Below are 15,932 nucleotides of genomic sequence, written 5' to 3' on the forward strand. Positions count from 1 at the left end.
TGACTTTAGCCTGTCCTTCAGTACTACCTCAGTTCTTCCTGATGTTGGCTCCAGCTCCAAGCAGCAGCGAGGTTGAATGTCTTGTCTTTTGTTTTGTCTCAATAACCTCACCCATGAAGAGGGGACCCTATAAAACAGTAGAGAGAGAGAAAGGCAGACAAGGGCCGAGAGAAGATGGGTGGAGGGCTCGGTGCCTGATGGCGGCTGACCGGGCACGTGGCTGAAACACTGCACCAAGGTGTTAAAAACCTGCTAGAATCATCAAAATCAGCTCGAATTTTGGGTCACCTTATGGACTCACCCTTTTAGAACAAAAGGGCTGACTGCCTAAGATCTAGTCACTCAATCCTGAGCCTGTGTCACTTCAGTTTTTGGATTCTTCTGCTAGCCCATGATTGGCACCTAGCCCAATCTAGTGACACCAACTACTGGCATTTCAGTAATCAGGTCCCCTTCAGTGAGTTCTGTTCACTTACATTTTGTGTTATTCACCTGGTTCTGTTAATAATAAAAGTTCTTTTTGGTTAGTAGATTGCCTTAAGAATTCTGTTGAAAACCAAATACTTTCAAGACTCTTCTTCCCCTAAAGGAATAATCTAGAGTATTCTCCATTTAAAAGTTTGACCATCAGGGTTCACATTCAAAGCTTTTTGAATATAATTTTGTAATTTCCCAGCAGTGCCAATCTTCCAATAAACAATCATTTAATAACATCTCTTTTGTTCCCTTTTTTCTGTCTTCCTCATCCTTATCCCTGCCCTTCCTTGCCTTCCATTCCAAATCAGGATACTGGCCCTCCTATAATATCCCTTTCCATGAAAAAATCTACAACTGGAGTGGCTATCCTCTGTTAGTTAAGAAGCTGGGTTTGGACTACTCTTATGATCTGTCTTCAAGGGCCAAAATCTTCCGGCGTGACCAAGGGAGAGTGACGGATATGGAGTCCATGAAATACATCATGCGATACAACAGTATGTAGCACATTTCTCAAGACTCATTCTTCAAAACTCCTTCACTTCCCCACAGGCAAAGAATCTATGTTAAGTTTATCATCTCTAACTAGCAGGAATCACAGGAAGTTATTGAAATATACATTTAGCACTCATTTAGTACTAATACATATTTTATACTAAATAGAATTTTGCATTCCTTTATAAAATGACAGGAAAATTTGTAAACATAATTTTTCATAGAAAATATCACATGTAAAAACCACAGGAAAAATAACCTACACAAGGTGTTTCCCACCCCCTCTCACCCCAATTCCAACACAGGTTTCCTTTCCAAGGACAAAAGCAGCTAATAAAAATTAATAAATTATTGATAATATCAAACTTTTATTTTTTGGTGGAGAAAAAACCACAGATACATATTTATCCACTATTCTCTTTCATTTACTCTTCATCCCTTAAGGCTGGTTCTTGAGAGCAGGTGGGCCTGCAGCAGGGGACTTGCAGGTCATTCCTTGTATAAGCTGAAAGACTTGTGCATCTGAAAGCAGGACGGGGAGAGGAGGCCCGTGACACATTTCTTCATCCTGCTCTGACCTGCCAGTCTCCCACCTCTCTCATCCCTCTCCTAGATTATGAGAAGGACCCTTACAGCAAGCGCGACCCCTGCAGTACCATCTGCTGCCGTGAGGACCTGAATACGCTTGACCCAAGTCCTGGAGGTTGCTACGACACAAAGGTAACAGGAGGCTGGCTTTTGAATTTAATGTCCATCAACACGTAGGCCTGCTCAAAGGCAGAGCTGCAGAGGTTTTTGAGGCATAATGCACACCACCACCTTACCAGGTCAGGAGTCAGCCTTTTCAGGGGTTCTGATGGTAAAACCCACATCTACCCTAAGTGTTTGCCCTGCCACTTAATAGTTAATCACATAATCTTGCAGAATGGAAGTAACGGTACTTGCCTCACAGAGTTGTTAAGAATAAACATGTAGTATCTATGAAGTAGTTGGAACTGTACTGAGAAATTGTACACAGTCGTCATGATGGTGCTGCTAATGTCAACGTCTTATATTTTACCAGCCTGGCGAAAAGCCCACAAAACACATTACTGATGTGATTTTATGTTCAACAGAAACTCAATTTGGCTGATAGAATTAAGTATTAGGCCAGATGCTCATACATTTTCACATTAGAATTCAGACGTGCAGGAATGTGTCCAGTTAGATGATGTTTTTGCAGTGCTGGGTTGAAGCAAGCTCTTCCAGGCTTGTGAGAACCAACTGTTAACATCAACTGACCTCAGGCTGGTAGCTTAAAATCAGCCCTGGCGGGACTGTGCACACCAGGGAAACTGGCAAACAAAACAAATCAGGGCCTTTTTTCAGATGATTGTTAGAAATCTACCCGCACGACTCGGTGTGGGTGTCTAAGGGGATGAGTGAGCCACTTGATATGAGAAGAATCATTTTGTTGCCAGCTTTTGCATGTTTGGGGTGACCACGTCTTTTCATTTTCAAAATGAGTCCTCAATTCTGGAAGAACTCTGGTAGAAGTGGAGTTCACTAATCCGCCTTCAGTTCTGAAAATAGATGAATGCCGACACTCCTACACACTGCTTTTTCTGTTTGGCCTTTATAGCCTAAGCTTTGAGACTACAACATATTTCTTAGCTATGAGATGGTTTAAGATTTTCAATGTTATGTAAAAACAAAAAATTTGTGGATCCAGATACCTACACACATGAAGCCCCATGAATGGTTTTCTATCTTTATTTTTTAGAATTGTTTTCATTGTGGTAATGTTAGCTCACAACACTGCATTTTTCACACCTCTTCAGATGTATGCAAAACCCTTTACTGGTATATTTGCAAACATTCAGCGAAGTGTGCAGGAATGTTCTACTCACTCTGCCTGAGAGAACCCACGCCATGCTTCCATCTGCATTTTGTCTGCACTCATCTACTTAAGAAAGGAGCCTGCTGACTCTTAATAAAACATTTCAGTTGCAGAATATACTTTAAAAATATTTCTCTTGAACCATTTTACATATAAGGTTAAATCAGAAGTTTTAAGACATTTTCATTTCAAACCTCTAAAAGGTTAAGATTTGCTACCAAATCTTAAGTGTCTTTGAGAACATGGACTTCATTACTGATAGTCTCTTATACTTGTGAAAACTTTTGTTGCTGCTCTGATTATAAACAACTCTTACTGAAGAATCAACATATTTGAGGAACAGCCCCAAGCATTTGCATTAATCCTCAGGATAAGTCTTCAATGAAGTAGAGTAATTAGTCTCCTTTGCAAATGAGAAAATTGAGTCATATGGAGGTAATTTTTAAAAACAGTTTAGAGCTATCAGTTTTGAATATGAGTAACCTGACTCCAGATTTCATATTTTGGCTGCTGGTGCAGACCAGTCAATTTCATGTTGGAAGGCCAAGTGGAGACAGAAGAACATTAAAGTCACTGGAGTTTTGCAGATTTGATTCTAAGGGAGGTAATATTGTGACTTTGGAAGAAGAGCAGAGAAACAACAGGGATTTAATCATTGTTTTCCAAGCAGTTTCTTAAGATGGCCTCTCTTATTTCTTTCAGGTGTCAGATATCCACCTAGCGTCAAAGAACACAGCCTACGCCATTAGCGGCCCCACTGTACAAGGTGGCCTCCCTGTTTTCCACTGGAACCGTTTCAACAAAACTCTCCATGAGGGCATGCCAGAGGCTTACAACTTTGGTTTTATGACCATGAAACCAACTTTGTAACTTGACATAAAATGAAGGAGGGAGATGAGGGAATAAAAGGATACAAAAGAGATACCAAAGGTACTATTTTAGCTATGTTTTTCCCTTCAGAATTAGTTAATAAAATATATTTGAACAATCTGTCACTTTCACTTTCCATACTGGTTTTCATTTTTTTTTTTTTTTAAGATTTATTTATTCATACAGAACTGGGGTACAGGCCAGAGATGCGGAGGGTGAGAGGATTCACCAGAGACAGAGTGGGGAGCAGCGGGCGGGTCAGGAGAGGTCTGCCACGCCATGTGGTCACCTCCGGGGCAGGCGGGAATCGAACTCATGCGGAAGCGGCTTTAAATTCTCAGTGCTGTGCTTTAACCCGCTGCGCCACCAGGGAGGGCCCTGGTTTTCATTTTTAAGATACATTCACTACAGAGTGCAGCATTTAGAAGAAATATTGCATACGACAAATACCAATACCAGGCCTCAGAAGACAAGCCATTGAGGGAATGGCAGAAAATTGCTTCCCCATTTACCAAAATCCATATTCTTTCATTCCTGACCGTACTGCCATGCCTTCCAAGTTCCCTTTGGTAGTTGTGCACTTGTGCCCACAAGTGCATGCCTGTGGGGCCTGAAATGAGAGCCACTTCTGGCTTGACCACTAAGAACCTGTACTCCATCCACCATGCTCTTTCCTTGCTCCTGGTTGGATACACTTAATTACTCCACTACCCTCTAGGACCTGGTCATGTTTTCAAAGCAACAACTGATAGAAATGCAGCCAGTGATTTTTCTGATCATTGACAAGCATCACGTGTCTTTGTGGTGCAGGCTAGGCAAGCAATCTAGCATGCCTGAATGTTGTCTCCCACTAGTTCAAAACAGTCTGTCTACTCTGGGAGCAACTCTACAGAACAACTATTCCTTGAAGGTTGAATAACTATGTGTTTTCAGAGCCATGGTATTGTCAAACTGGTTAAGTAAAACATAATATACAGTGTAACAGGCGATTTTAACATGTGAGAGAGAGATCTGAAAAAGCAACACAAGGACTGAGAATAATCAACATCAGAATTAATCAGATACTCAGAATGTTAAAAACCCAGTAGTTTATTTCAAAGTATAAATTTCAGGCTTGCTGGACAAAATCCCACTACAGTTAACACTTATACAGACACCAACTACTTCCATTAAAAAAAAGAAAAAGAAAAAAAGAAAAAACCCACAAAAACCTTCAAAACCTAATAAAAATAGGGCAACTTGCTATATAGCTGAGTATATTTTAGACATTAGGTCTTATAATGCCTTATTATTTACACTTTCAACTGTAAATAAAGAAAAATCAGGATGCAAGTTTCCTACAAAGAATTTTTTTGTATTTAATTTTGAAATGGCTGATTAAATTCTAACGCCAGGGTTCCCCCAAAAAGGTGTTTGACTGCTAGTTACCTTATTTACAAACAAAGCCTTAACAACAACAAAAAAGACAGTATTTAAATACAAAGAGGTACTTAGCCCACTCTACAAATAAAAAACCAGAAAAACTTACTAAGAATGATAAAACTATTTGAAAATGAGAAAAAATGTTTGTATTGTACTATTCTTCCCCAATGGCTGGCTCAAGGGGAATAGGTTTGAGAAATTAGGTAAGTCTGCCACACTAACAAAACACCTCATGAGAACTGCTTCAATTTTTTTGTCCCAAAAATTAAAAAAGGAAGGGGAGGTCATTTGCCTAAGCAAAAAGTAAAGAAGGCAGACTCATACACTGGTTTTAGATAAGAGTCATTAGTAATAATCTAATACTGGAACATGATTTTTCTGAAAAAAAAATTAGAATAAAACAGGCCAATGACTAGTCAATGATAAAATTAAATTAACTAATTATAGTATGCTTAGTAGCCCAAGAAGAGGAATCGGGGAGAACACTTGGAAGATCTTTAAGTATTAAACTGTGCTAAAATCACAGTGTATAATAACAGTGAGAGGATACCACAGGCATTATTTCATTAATTTTCTACAGTACTGGAAAATGTGGAACAAGATAAATGCATCTCATGCAATAGTAACACTCACCTTGCTGCATAAATGATTTGGAAAAATTAAGCAAAAGAGCAAACAATAAGTGGACACGCGATCCAGTTAGAGAACCGTGTGGTGCAGTGGCGCTCAAGAACTTCTACACAAAGGTGCACCTAAGCTCCCTGCTGTAGGTTTTTTTTTTTTTTTTTTTCCAATTTTATCTTTCAGTTATTATCTAGCAACTGGATAGGAGAACGGGGGAACACCTCGTTTGGGGCCAATGGTATCCCAACCCTCACTTTTAAGGAAAAAAGCTCTACTCTTAACTTTTCTTATATGCTGTCCACTGTGTAGACAGTACACAATATTTTGCATATTTTTTCAAAAGTGAGTTGAGAGGAACAAGAGAATATAGTTACTTCGTAAAGTTAACAACAGATGTTGTCTTTGTAATTTGTAAATTTACTGACAAGAACATAATTTAAAAATAAGGGTTACTCACACTTAAAACAGGGTGAAATTTACTCTGACAAAGTGCAAAGTAGAGAGTAACAAACATCACTGTTACCTTTAAATGCCATATAAACATCCTACATTTCAGGTTGAAATAGCAGAAGTTTCCAGGATTTCCAATAAGACAATACTTAAACAAGTACTGTCAGGCTAAAAATGTAGCAAACTTGCATTCCCAAAATGGGATAATCAATCTTACTTGTAATACTTTGTGAAAAGGTACCTGTAAAATAAAAAAGGTACCTTGGAGTGTGAAGTGCTACTAAAGTCATAATCAGCAGCTATTTCTAGCTCAATCCTCCATTCTCTCTCCCCATAGAAACAAAAAAAGTCAGTGCTCATCAACATTAAAAATGTTCAAAATAAAAGCCTAGAGTTCAAGCCTACCACCTTTGGGTAAATTCAGTAAAGCTGTTGTCTTAAAATGCAATGACATATTAATGTGAGACCATTTTACATACTTTGTCTTCAAGTCATTACAATCTCTCTTTACTCCTTCCTTCTACCAGGTGGAATAAAACTTTTATTTTACTGTAAAAATCTATTTTTAGGGCTATTGTTTGAGGATTTTTTTTTTTTTTACATAAAACACAGATAAGCTAAAATGATGCAAAATTTTCATTCTACTCGGCTTTCTTCGCCTGATTATATAATGCTATGAAAGCTTTGGAAAACAAAGTATCAGTGAATATAAATAAAAATAAAAAGGGAACCTCTTCTATGCTTGGTAAACAAATTGTTACTACGTGACCATAAAACAGGCCAATAAGAAGTGTTTTGAACATGGGTTTTCCCTTTTGTAGACAGGAATGATCTTGATTACATTATCAACATTACAACCACTGCTGGAAAAACATATATACACACACAGATATAGATAGGTGTTCATAGATATCCAGAAGATCATCAATTTTTCACCTTTGAAATTTCAGTGGCGTGACTCTCGGAATTTCTTGACCATCATCATTAGTCCTTGAGTAACACCTATATAGTTTGTTGGCAAATTTGATTCATGGAAACTGTAATTCTCATTGTGGTCTCACTTTCTGAAAGTGAAAGGAAGCATTTACAATTTGGCAATCCGTACGCTTTTTTCAGCATCAATCAACTTTACACATAACATGACAGCACAGTGACTAGTGAAAGTCTCTAAAGAGTTCTTTATAGCGAGAATGCCTCTGACAAGTCATCAAAGTTATACAACAAAGCAGCATTAATGAAAGGGATAGCCCCCTCCTGTAATTCCAGGAAAAAATTAATGACATTTATTTTGAGAGGGTAGAAATAAGGACTCAAAGATGGCAAGGGAAGATGACTTGAAAAATAATTTCACAAACTCCATGAATTCTTTTCAAAATATTTCTAACCACACTCTCACCTCCCAAATTACCCCACTTTCCTGTCCTGAACTATCTACATTCAAACACCTACCTAGTACCAAGATAGCTGGTGCCACACTGAAGATCCAAGACCTATGCAAGACCTCTTAACTTTGAAGAGGACCAGAGGAGCCACAGAAAATTGTATCTTATTGTCATATAAAATGATCCAAAGGATATATTTTAAATTCTATTCAAAGCTGACAGAGGGTAAATCAAACAAATCTTGGCACCACCAAAACAAAATGTGAAAACAGGAAAAATGATGAAAGAATAAAGAGGAAATTGTTTTTTCCTTTTGATCATTTAGCCCACAGTATTTAGTGAACTCTACTAATTTTACCTCCTTGAAAGACCACTTTAGGTCATAATGTGCACTTGGATTGTTTTATTTCGGACACTGTGCAACATAGATACTATATGCTTGAAGGAAAATTTTCTTATACAATATGGTCTTCTCTTGGTCACCTCTACACACAGTTAAATGATCAAAAATAAGCATTTATATTTTTTTTGAAGAAAATAGCAAAAGTCAAAATTTGGGATGGTAAATATAGTGATAAGTGTGTTTATATAAAAGCCTTGGTTTAAATTTTATTTCAGGGGAGTATGCTATATAATTAATGGAGATAAAGGAGAAATGAAGGTGAAAGGCTGAGGGGAAGGAAGAATGAACCACAATGGACAAATGGCCCTGTTTACTTTTACAGTTAATCTTTAAGGCACAAAATAAATGTAAAAGCCAGATCAGGAAAAGGGGGGCTGCTGCAGATCTTTTTTGCCTGCCTAACAACCCCAGAAGAGACAAAAGAAAGATAAAGAGATTCTTTCCTGTGTTCAAATTAACCTACTTAAAACTATTTAATAATTTTGCTTATTATTTATTTCTTTGGGTTTTGTTTAGATTTAGTTTAAACCATTTAACTATAAAAATTCCAGATCCTTAGAAGCAGAATCATGCCAGTTACATACCTCAGATCCTTTGATCATATACTTACTTCAAACCAGAAGAGGTAAATTTGAGAATGAAAATGGGAGATTCCACTGCAATAAACATATAAATAGGGGGGAAAAACACACGAACACCCACACATAGTTCCCAACGTCAAAACTAAAGCAAGGTGCACACTGACATTTCCAACTTTGAAGCTTGAATTGTCCAGGAAAAAGATTCTCGCTTTATGGGCTAAGTTTATTTTACTTCTGATTATAAACAAATGTAGTGTATATACACATCTGTCCAAGAAATCTTGCACAATATGGATTTTACAACAGGTATCATGCACAAGATTAAAACAAGACCAAAAAAGTGGAACTTCTGAAAATGGAAGAGATAAAGGCTCCAAGGTTTTAACTGTTCTGGGATGAAGAGATCACATCCGTTGACTGAGGATCACAGAAAGGTCCAAAACGTCCATAAATATCCTTGGCTCGTACTGCAAAGTAGTATTTGCTGCCAGATACAAACTGGGTGAGAGTGCATGCCATGGGCAAGGGAAGTGCCTTTACCTCTCCAATCTTTTTCCATTGTGAGGGCACAGTGGCACTGGGTTCCTCATGATAAGCATAGAGATGGTAGCTGTCAACCGTGGCACAGCTTCGATCCACCTCCAGGACACTCCATGACAGTACAATGCCATTTTGACTCTGAACCCGAGCTAATTTCAAGTGTGGCTTCTGAGGCAGAGATGTGCTGGCAGCTTCTGGGGGCAGACGCTGCGGTTGTGGGGCTTCTGGTAAGGGTGCTGGATGCACAGGGCGTGGGGGCTCCTAACAAAAGAAGAGTTATGCTGATTTACAATGACCACATAAGGAACTATTTCTGAATTCTATAACTAAAACACCCTAGAGATCATTTAGAGAAACATCATTTCACACCAAGAACACTGGGAAATACCAAATATCATATCAATTTGGCAAGTTTTATTTGGTGATCTATAAGCCAGTTTGCCCCATAATGGTGCTGAGGTACTCCTACTTTACTTTCTAGATCTAAAATACTGAGTCTCCTGGTGGAAATAAAAGTCATTGCTGCTAGAACACCATCTTGAAAAACAACAAAACAGTCCTCTACTTTTAACAAATTTAATTATGTGTTTTATAATTTAATTCTCTGCCCATGATTTATTTTTCTCTGTGCTATAGGCCTCATTTTAGTATACTGTAACAATAACATATGTGGCAGTCTAGCATATGAAATTTGAGTATTCGTTTTTTTCCTTTGAAAGCTGTTTTTCCATATAATGACAGTTACATATTCATATACATTTAATACTCAAATGTATAGTCTGTTTAGTCTACATGAAAAAGATGCCCATAAGAGAAATGACTTGGAAACGCAGAAATAGTTCTGTACCCTTCTACCAATAGATAAAGCATGAGCAAAGGCATGATGACATGAGGATGGAAAAGTGAGGAACGTTTACTTAGATAAAGGATATGTAAAGAAGATAAACATGGAAAGGTAAGTTAAGGCCAGATAATGAGGGCATGAATACTAAGTCAGGAAGTCAAACTGATTTGTCTAACACTGGACATTATTATACCTGAGTTTTAAGTTTTAAGATGACAGTGATTCCCCCTCCCCCCCCCAAAAGATTCGACTGAGAGCTAGGAAACAGGAATATGAATGATCTTTTGTTCTTATCTAACATCATTCATTGCTCAGTGACTTTATACTGGAAATCATGAATTCAATTTTCTTAACTGAAATTCACTTAATAAAAATTATTTTATTATACATTTCATTAAATGAATGACTTACATACAACAGTGAATTCTGTGAGGCTCTGATAACTTTTTTAGAACTGGGGTACAGGCCAGAGATGAGGAATGTGAGAGGATTCACCAGAGACAGAGTGGGGAGCAGAACAAGCACTGGACTGAAATACACTGCTGAGGGGAGCAGTGAGCAGACCTCGCCATGTGGACTCCTCATGTGGAAGTGGCTTAAGCTTCCCAGTGCAGTGCCTTAACCTGCTCCACCACCAGGAAGGGCCCGAGGCTCTGATAACTTTTTAATATGCATGCCATCTCAAAGCTTAGCTACTTGTACATATCACTAGTAACATACTGAATAATTTCAGAGAAAAGCAAATCTACTGTTCAAATTCATATATAATAGGAAAAAATCATTCTAGATATTACATTTCCAATAAAACATACAATCCAGTTAAAAAAAACATTTGGGGGAAAAATTAGATTAAAATTTAAAAGGTTAAATTTAAAATTTTCTCCCTCAAGCTCTTTATTTCCTAAAATAACTTAACCTGCTCAGTAAGTTCATTAAATATTAAGGCCAGCACAATCAAAGAGAAAATGGGCACAGGTGGCAAATTTGATTGGCAGGCACATAGGCTTCTAAGGAGTTTGACAATAGCTTAAAAAATAGCCTGCCATTCCTAATTCTTCAAATTCCAGGGTTCTGAATTTGCTCTTAATTCAAACTCATTATGTCAAATGAGTTATGGTTTTGCTTTGTTCTTGCCGTTGTAATAGAGATTTTTCTTAAAGTTTTACGGACAAAATAATGTAAAAGGCATCTGCTTCAAAATAATCCAATGTGATACATGATATAGGAAGAAGTGATGGCACTGTAGAACCAAGATTGGCCAAATGGTGAAAGCATTGAAGAGGGTGACAGGTATGTGGAGAAAATACACTGTTCTCTGTACCATTTTATATGTATATTTACAGAATAAAATGTAAAAGTAAAATGATTAAAGAACATTGCACAAATGTTCCTACTGTGAGAAACGGTTTAAAGCAATGAACAAAACATCGTTAAAAAATCTGATAGAGGCCCTCCCTGGTGGTGTAGCGGCTTAAAGCACAGCCTGAGAAGCTAAAGCCACCTCTGCAAGAGTTTCATTCCCAGCTGCCCCTGGAGCTGACCCACATGGCGTGGCAGACCTCTCCTGACAGGCCCACTGCTCCCCTCAGCAGTGTACCTCGTCCATCTGCCTGTTCTGCTCCCCACTCTGTCTCTGGTGAATCCTCTCACTGCCTCTGAGCCTCTGGCCTGTATCCCAGCTTTGTATGCATAAATAAATAAATCTTTAAAAAAAAATCTGATAGATCATCAAATTTGCAAAACCACAGTAAAAACAATTTGCTATATATGTATTTTAGTAAATATGGAGTTAAAGAAATTATTTTTAGTTGCAAAAAAAGTTTGCTGAATAATGGCACACTTGCCACATACACAAATAGGGTGATGTGAAGCACTGTGACAAAAATCTGGAGGTGCTTGCTGGCAGTCAATCTGTTTTAAAATATACCTGGTTCTGACACCAACTTGGGCAGTGACACTGGGTAACCACTTAAGATATTTATAACATAGTATTTTTTATTTTTTTAATTTTTTTTAAAGATTTATTTATTTATCCATACAGAACTGGGGTATAGGCCAGAGGCTCAGGGGCGGTGAGAGGCTTCACCAGAGACAGAGCGGGGAGCAGAACAGGCAGATCGACGAAGCACACTGCTGAGGGGAGCAGCGGGCGGGTCAGGAGAGGTCTGCCACGCCATGTGGTCTCCTCCGGGGCAGGCGGCAGGCGGGAATCGAACTCATACGGAAGTGGCTTCAGATTCTCAGTGCTGTGCTTTAACCCACTGCGCCACCAGGGAGGGCCAAGATATTTATAACATAGTATTTATTCCGTTTTCATCAAAAGGAGAATAATCCACATAAGGTTATGAAGACTAAGAGTAGAGTACTTAATTAAGTACTTGGTCTGTATAATAAATGCTCCATTAGTAAAATAGTTTCACTGTAGTGAGACAATAAAAACAGTTAAAGCTTGTAGAGTACTTAATTAAGTACTTGGTCTGTATAATAAATGCTCCATTAGTAAAATAGTTTCACTGTAGTGAGACAATAAAAACAGTTAAAGCTGAAATGCATGAGTTTTTATGCTGTAAGGACCTTGGACTCTGTGTATCCAGCTGTCATACTTGTAATAAAGGCTAGAAAAGGAGAGCAAGAGTTCTATAGGGTCAAATATCAGTGTGACGTTTAAGTACATTGCCAGTGCCTGGAACATAGTTAATGTTAGTTATTGTTGAGCATGAATAAAAAGGTGGTTTTTAAAAAAGTGGTAATAGCTTTCAATCTCCTTCACAGAGCTAGCAAATACATTCACATGGTATACCATGCCAACATAAACTAGTAAAATGACATCACTATTGTTTTGATATGAATTTGGAGGCTAATTCTAAGGAGGAATCTTTGGATTTTCTCTATCAACTTTTGACAAATGAATTTCCAATCGTATTGGATAACTGGAAATAATGACAGTAACGTAGCAGTTAGAGCTGATAAAAGGTTTTGAGGGAAAGAATAAAGTTAGAATATGAAAATATTTTTAAAAACATTCTTTTCCTTTGACTTATTTTTTAATGATGGTCACCTTTTTTCAATTTTTTTTCCCACCACCACCCCTTATACTCCTTTTCTCCTTTCCTTCTCTCTTCTAACTTTAGAAACCTCAGTTCATTTATTAGTGTCATTAGTTCATTTATTAGTTCATTTATTAGTGTATTTTTGTAAATACTTGCTTTGCTGAATCATCTTATGTGAAAACCCAGTATTTGTCTTAGTCACGGTGACTTGCTTTACTCTCCAGCACTCCCTATGCCTCCCATTTTGCTGTTAAGTGGCAGTATTCCATCTTTCTGGGTGTTTTCTTTTGTGATATTATTTTGTTTTTGCAGTTTTAGTTTTAAGGTGTTTTCTTATCTTAGTAAATGAACTTGATGCCTCTCCACAAGAAGCTGTGTATAATCCTAGATCTTTCTCCAGAACCTTTAGGTGTCTATTATTAACAGACTGCTGCCTCTGCACCTGTTTAGATGGCCAGGGTAGTGTCACTGGCAAGAAAGGAACCAGGAAGTAGAGAACGAAAAGGTCATCTCCAGTGAGCATCAGGGGTTCAACTTCCCTATTGTGCTGAGGGTATCCCAGTTGTGTGTGGGGAGCTACAGGAGCTCTCCTCTCCTGGACCAAACCCCTCAGCCAAAATCTCTCATATACAGCTTTGTGCCAACACCAACCACTAGGCTGTATTTGTTGCAGCAGTGGATAAAGTCATTGTTGAGATAGAGCCACAAACCAAGAATTGTTCTTTTAACTTCTCAAGTATGGAGTCTTATCCTGGGGTGCTTGCTTATTAAGGTCTTGTCATTAAGATGCAAGTACTTAATCGTAGGTTAGAGAGAACACTCAGTTGTCTTGACTTTGGTCATGTGCGACAGTGAGGCAAGTGTTCTGAGTATCAATCTCAAGCTGCAAAACAGTAGCGTCATCCATGAGGAGACACAGACGATCCAAACCTCTTTTTTCCTGCCAGTGCCATTTCCAAATATTCTAGATTGGGAGACTTGGGCTCAAGACTGTAATAATCTTTCTGCATCCCTACTCCTACTGCTCTTCAGTAGTGCACACTCTGTCCTGCAGGTCAACCCTGTGCATCTCCTTCTCCAGTGCAGTGGTAGATCTCCAGAGTCCCCTGTGTGGACGTGTGGTCCTGAGAAAACAGAAGCAGAGGGGCTGCCCTCCCTTTCATGGGTTGTACTCGCCCAGTTTTGCTGCAAACACTGCTCAATTACAGTTTTTCCTAGTCTTTTCCAGCAGACTGTTGCTTCTGATGTAGGTGGTAGTCATCCATTCATCTTTTAGAGGTTGTCTTTGATCTCCTATAATTAAGCTGTGAATATCTGAGGAGGTGAACACAGCACCTTTACTCTGCTGCCATCTTGCCAGATTTGTCAAAAAATACTCTTTAACCATGAATTAGAAAACATCTATTTTATTTTACAGGCCCAGTGTGAACCCTTTATGTATAATTGACAGTCACAAGCAAACTCAATGACAACTGAAGACCACTATCCCCAGGAACACCTGTCCATATTTATTATTCTCTTACATAAACTTCTGCAGGAAGAATGTCATTTCCTTTTGATATAACTAGTTTAAAGAAAAAACACTAACTATGATAATATCTGACAACTTTACAGTTAAGAATTTTGCAAAGCCAAGCATCATCACTTACAGTATGCACTTGTGGTGGTCGATGATGCACTGTGAGCTGAGGTCCTGTTGATCCCAGGGCTAGTCCGTTGTTTACAACATATGTAGTTGCTTGAGGCACTCGAACTGTGACACCTACAAAAGAAGATTGAGGAATAAAACTAGAATTCTACTGTAAATTTACCAGAGCACTGATTAAACACTTTGAGTAACAGGGTGTTCTAAAATTCAAAAGAAAAACTGTCTCTTAACTCAAAAGCCTACATTCAGCCAAAGCTTCATTTAAACAAAAGAAAAATTTTCATATATGCAAACAACCAAAATAAAACCTCCCAAACCATCTCCATGAACCCTTTTCTCACACAGCCACTGAAGGATATGTGCCACCAACATGAGAGAGAAAATCAAGGAAAATTTGAGAAACAAGAACAGGCAATCCAACTGAAGAGAAACAAATGAAATCCCACAAAGAGGACTATGAGCAGAAATCCAGAACTCTGGAGCACTGATGGTTCACTACATGTAGGTGGCAATAGGCCAGAACGCAGCAGTGTTACTCCAGATACAGACAAACTGAAGCTGTCTTCAAAGTTAACACAATGTCTTGTATTAATGAGATTCTTTTCTCTATGCCCTGCTGATGAGCTAAGGATACACGTTTCATTCAACAGAAAATTATTTTCACATACACCAAAGCAGCAGAGGAAGAAAATTAGAGCCATCTACCACCCCAACCACATGTGTCATAAATTCAGCACCTGTCCTGTACTATAGTGCTGTCAGCTGCCCTTACTGTGAGTCTGGTTTCTCAGAACTCATTCACAACCCCTTTGGCTGATTTGCCTAGAGAAAGTGCTTGTAAAGTCAAGAAATAAAGATGACAAATTATATTCCGAAGACTCTGTCTGGACTATTTTCTTCTGGAAGCCACCAACTAAATAATGGCATTATCATAGTATCTTTAAAAAACTGGATCTGTGCTTGTTACTAAATTCTGAAAAACATTCTCAGCGATGCTTATAAAGGTGGCAAAGACAGAAGCAGAATTTAAGGATGGTGATTATTTCTGATGCAAAGGGAGAAGAGGGATAAAATTTAGAGTGGGCATATAGGAGCCTTATAGAATATTGATAACATTCTATTTCTTAGCCTGAGTTCTAAGGTGATTCATTTTATTTTTTTTTTAAGTGTGAGTCTTTTTTGTTTTTTTTTTAAAGATTTATTTATTTATGCATACAGAGCTGGGGTACAGGCCAGAGGTGCAGGGGCAGTGAGAGGATTCACCAGAGAC

The 15,932-nt window shown here is 38.2% G+C and overlaps 2 protein-coding genes across 6 annotated transcripts in view; one reads left to right on the top strand and one right to left on the bottom strand.

Annotated features, from left to right (window-relative positions):
- PLBD1 (phospholipase B domain containing 1) overlaps positions 1-3,837 on the top strand; it is a 42,947-nt gene extending 39,110 nt beyond the window's left edge. Inside the window, exons 9-11 of the mRNA XM_004693257.2 lie at positions 786-971; positions 1,583-1,689; positions 3,551-3,837. Of these exons, the coding sequence (XP_004693314.2) occupies positions 786-971; positions 1,583-1,689; positions 3,551-3,718 (461 nt within the window). The 3' untranslated portion in view covers positions 3,719-3,837. The remainder of the gene's footprint in view (positions 1-785; positions 972-1,582; positions 1,690-3,550) is intronic.
- Positions 3,838-4,804: 967 nt separating this feature from the next.
- Positions 4,805-15,932, bottom strand: part of ATF7IP (activating transcription factor 7 interacting protein) — a 118,136-nt gene continuing 107,008 nt past the window's right edge. For 4 of the 5 annotated variants that reach the window (XM_012732870.1, XM_004693258.2, XM_012732872.1 and 1 more), the window contains exons 14-15: positions 14,664-14,776; positions 4,805-9,381 (exon numbers count right to left, since the gene is read on the bottom strand). In XM_012732870.1, coding sequence (XP_012588324.1) covers positions 8,962-9,381; positions 14,664-14,776 — 533 coding nt within the window. In that variant the 3' untranslated portion in view covers positions 4,805-8,961. The remainder of the gene's footprint in view (positions 9,382-14,663; positions 14,777-15,932) is intronic. The other variant, XR_001146075.1, reaches the window with a different exon arrangement.

Source organism: Condylura cristata, unplaced genomic scaffold, assembly GCF_000260355.1.
Source record: "Condylura cristata isolate star-nosed mole 26May11 unplaced genomic scaffold, ConCri1.0 scaffold00036, whole genome shotgun sequence".
Classification (NCBI taxonomy): Eukaryota; Metazoa; Chordata; class Mammalia; order Eulipotyphla; family Talpidae; genus Condylura; species Condylura cristata.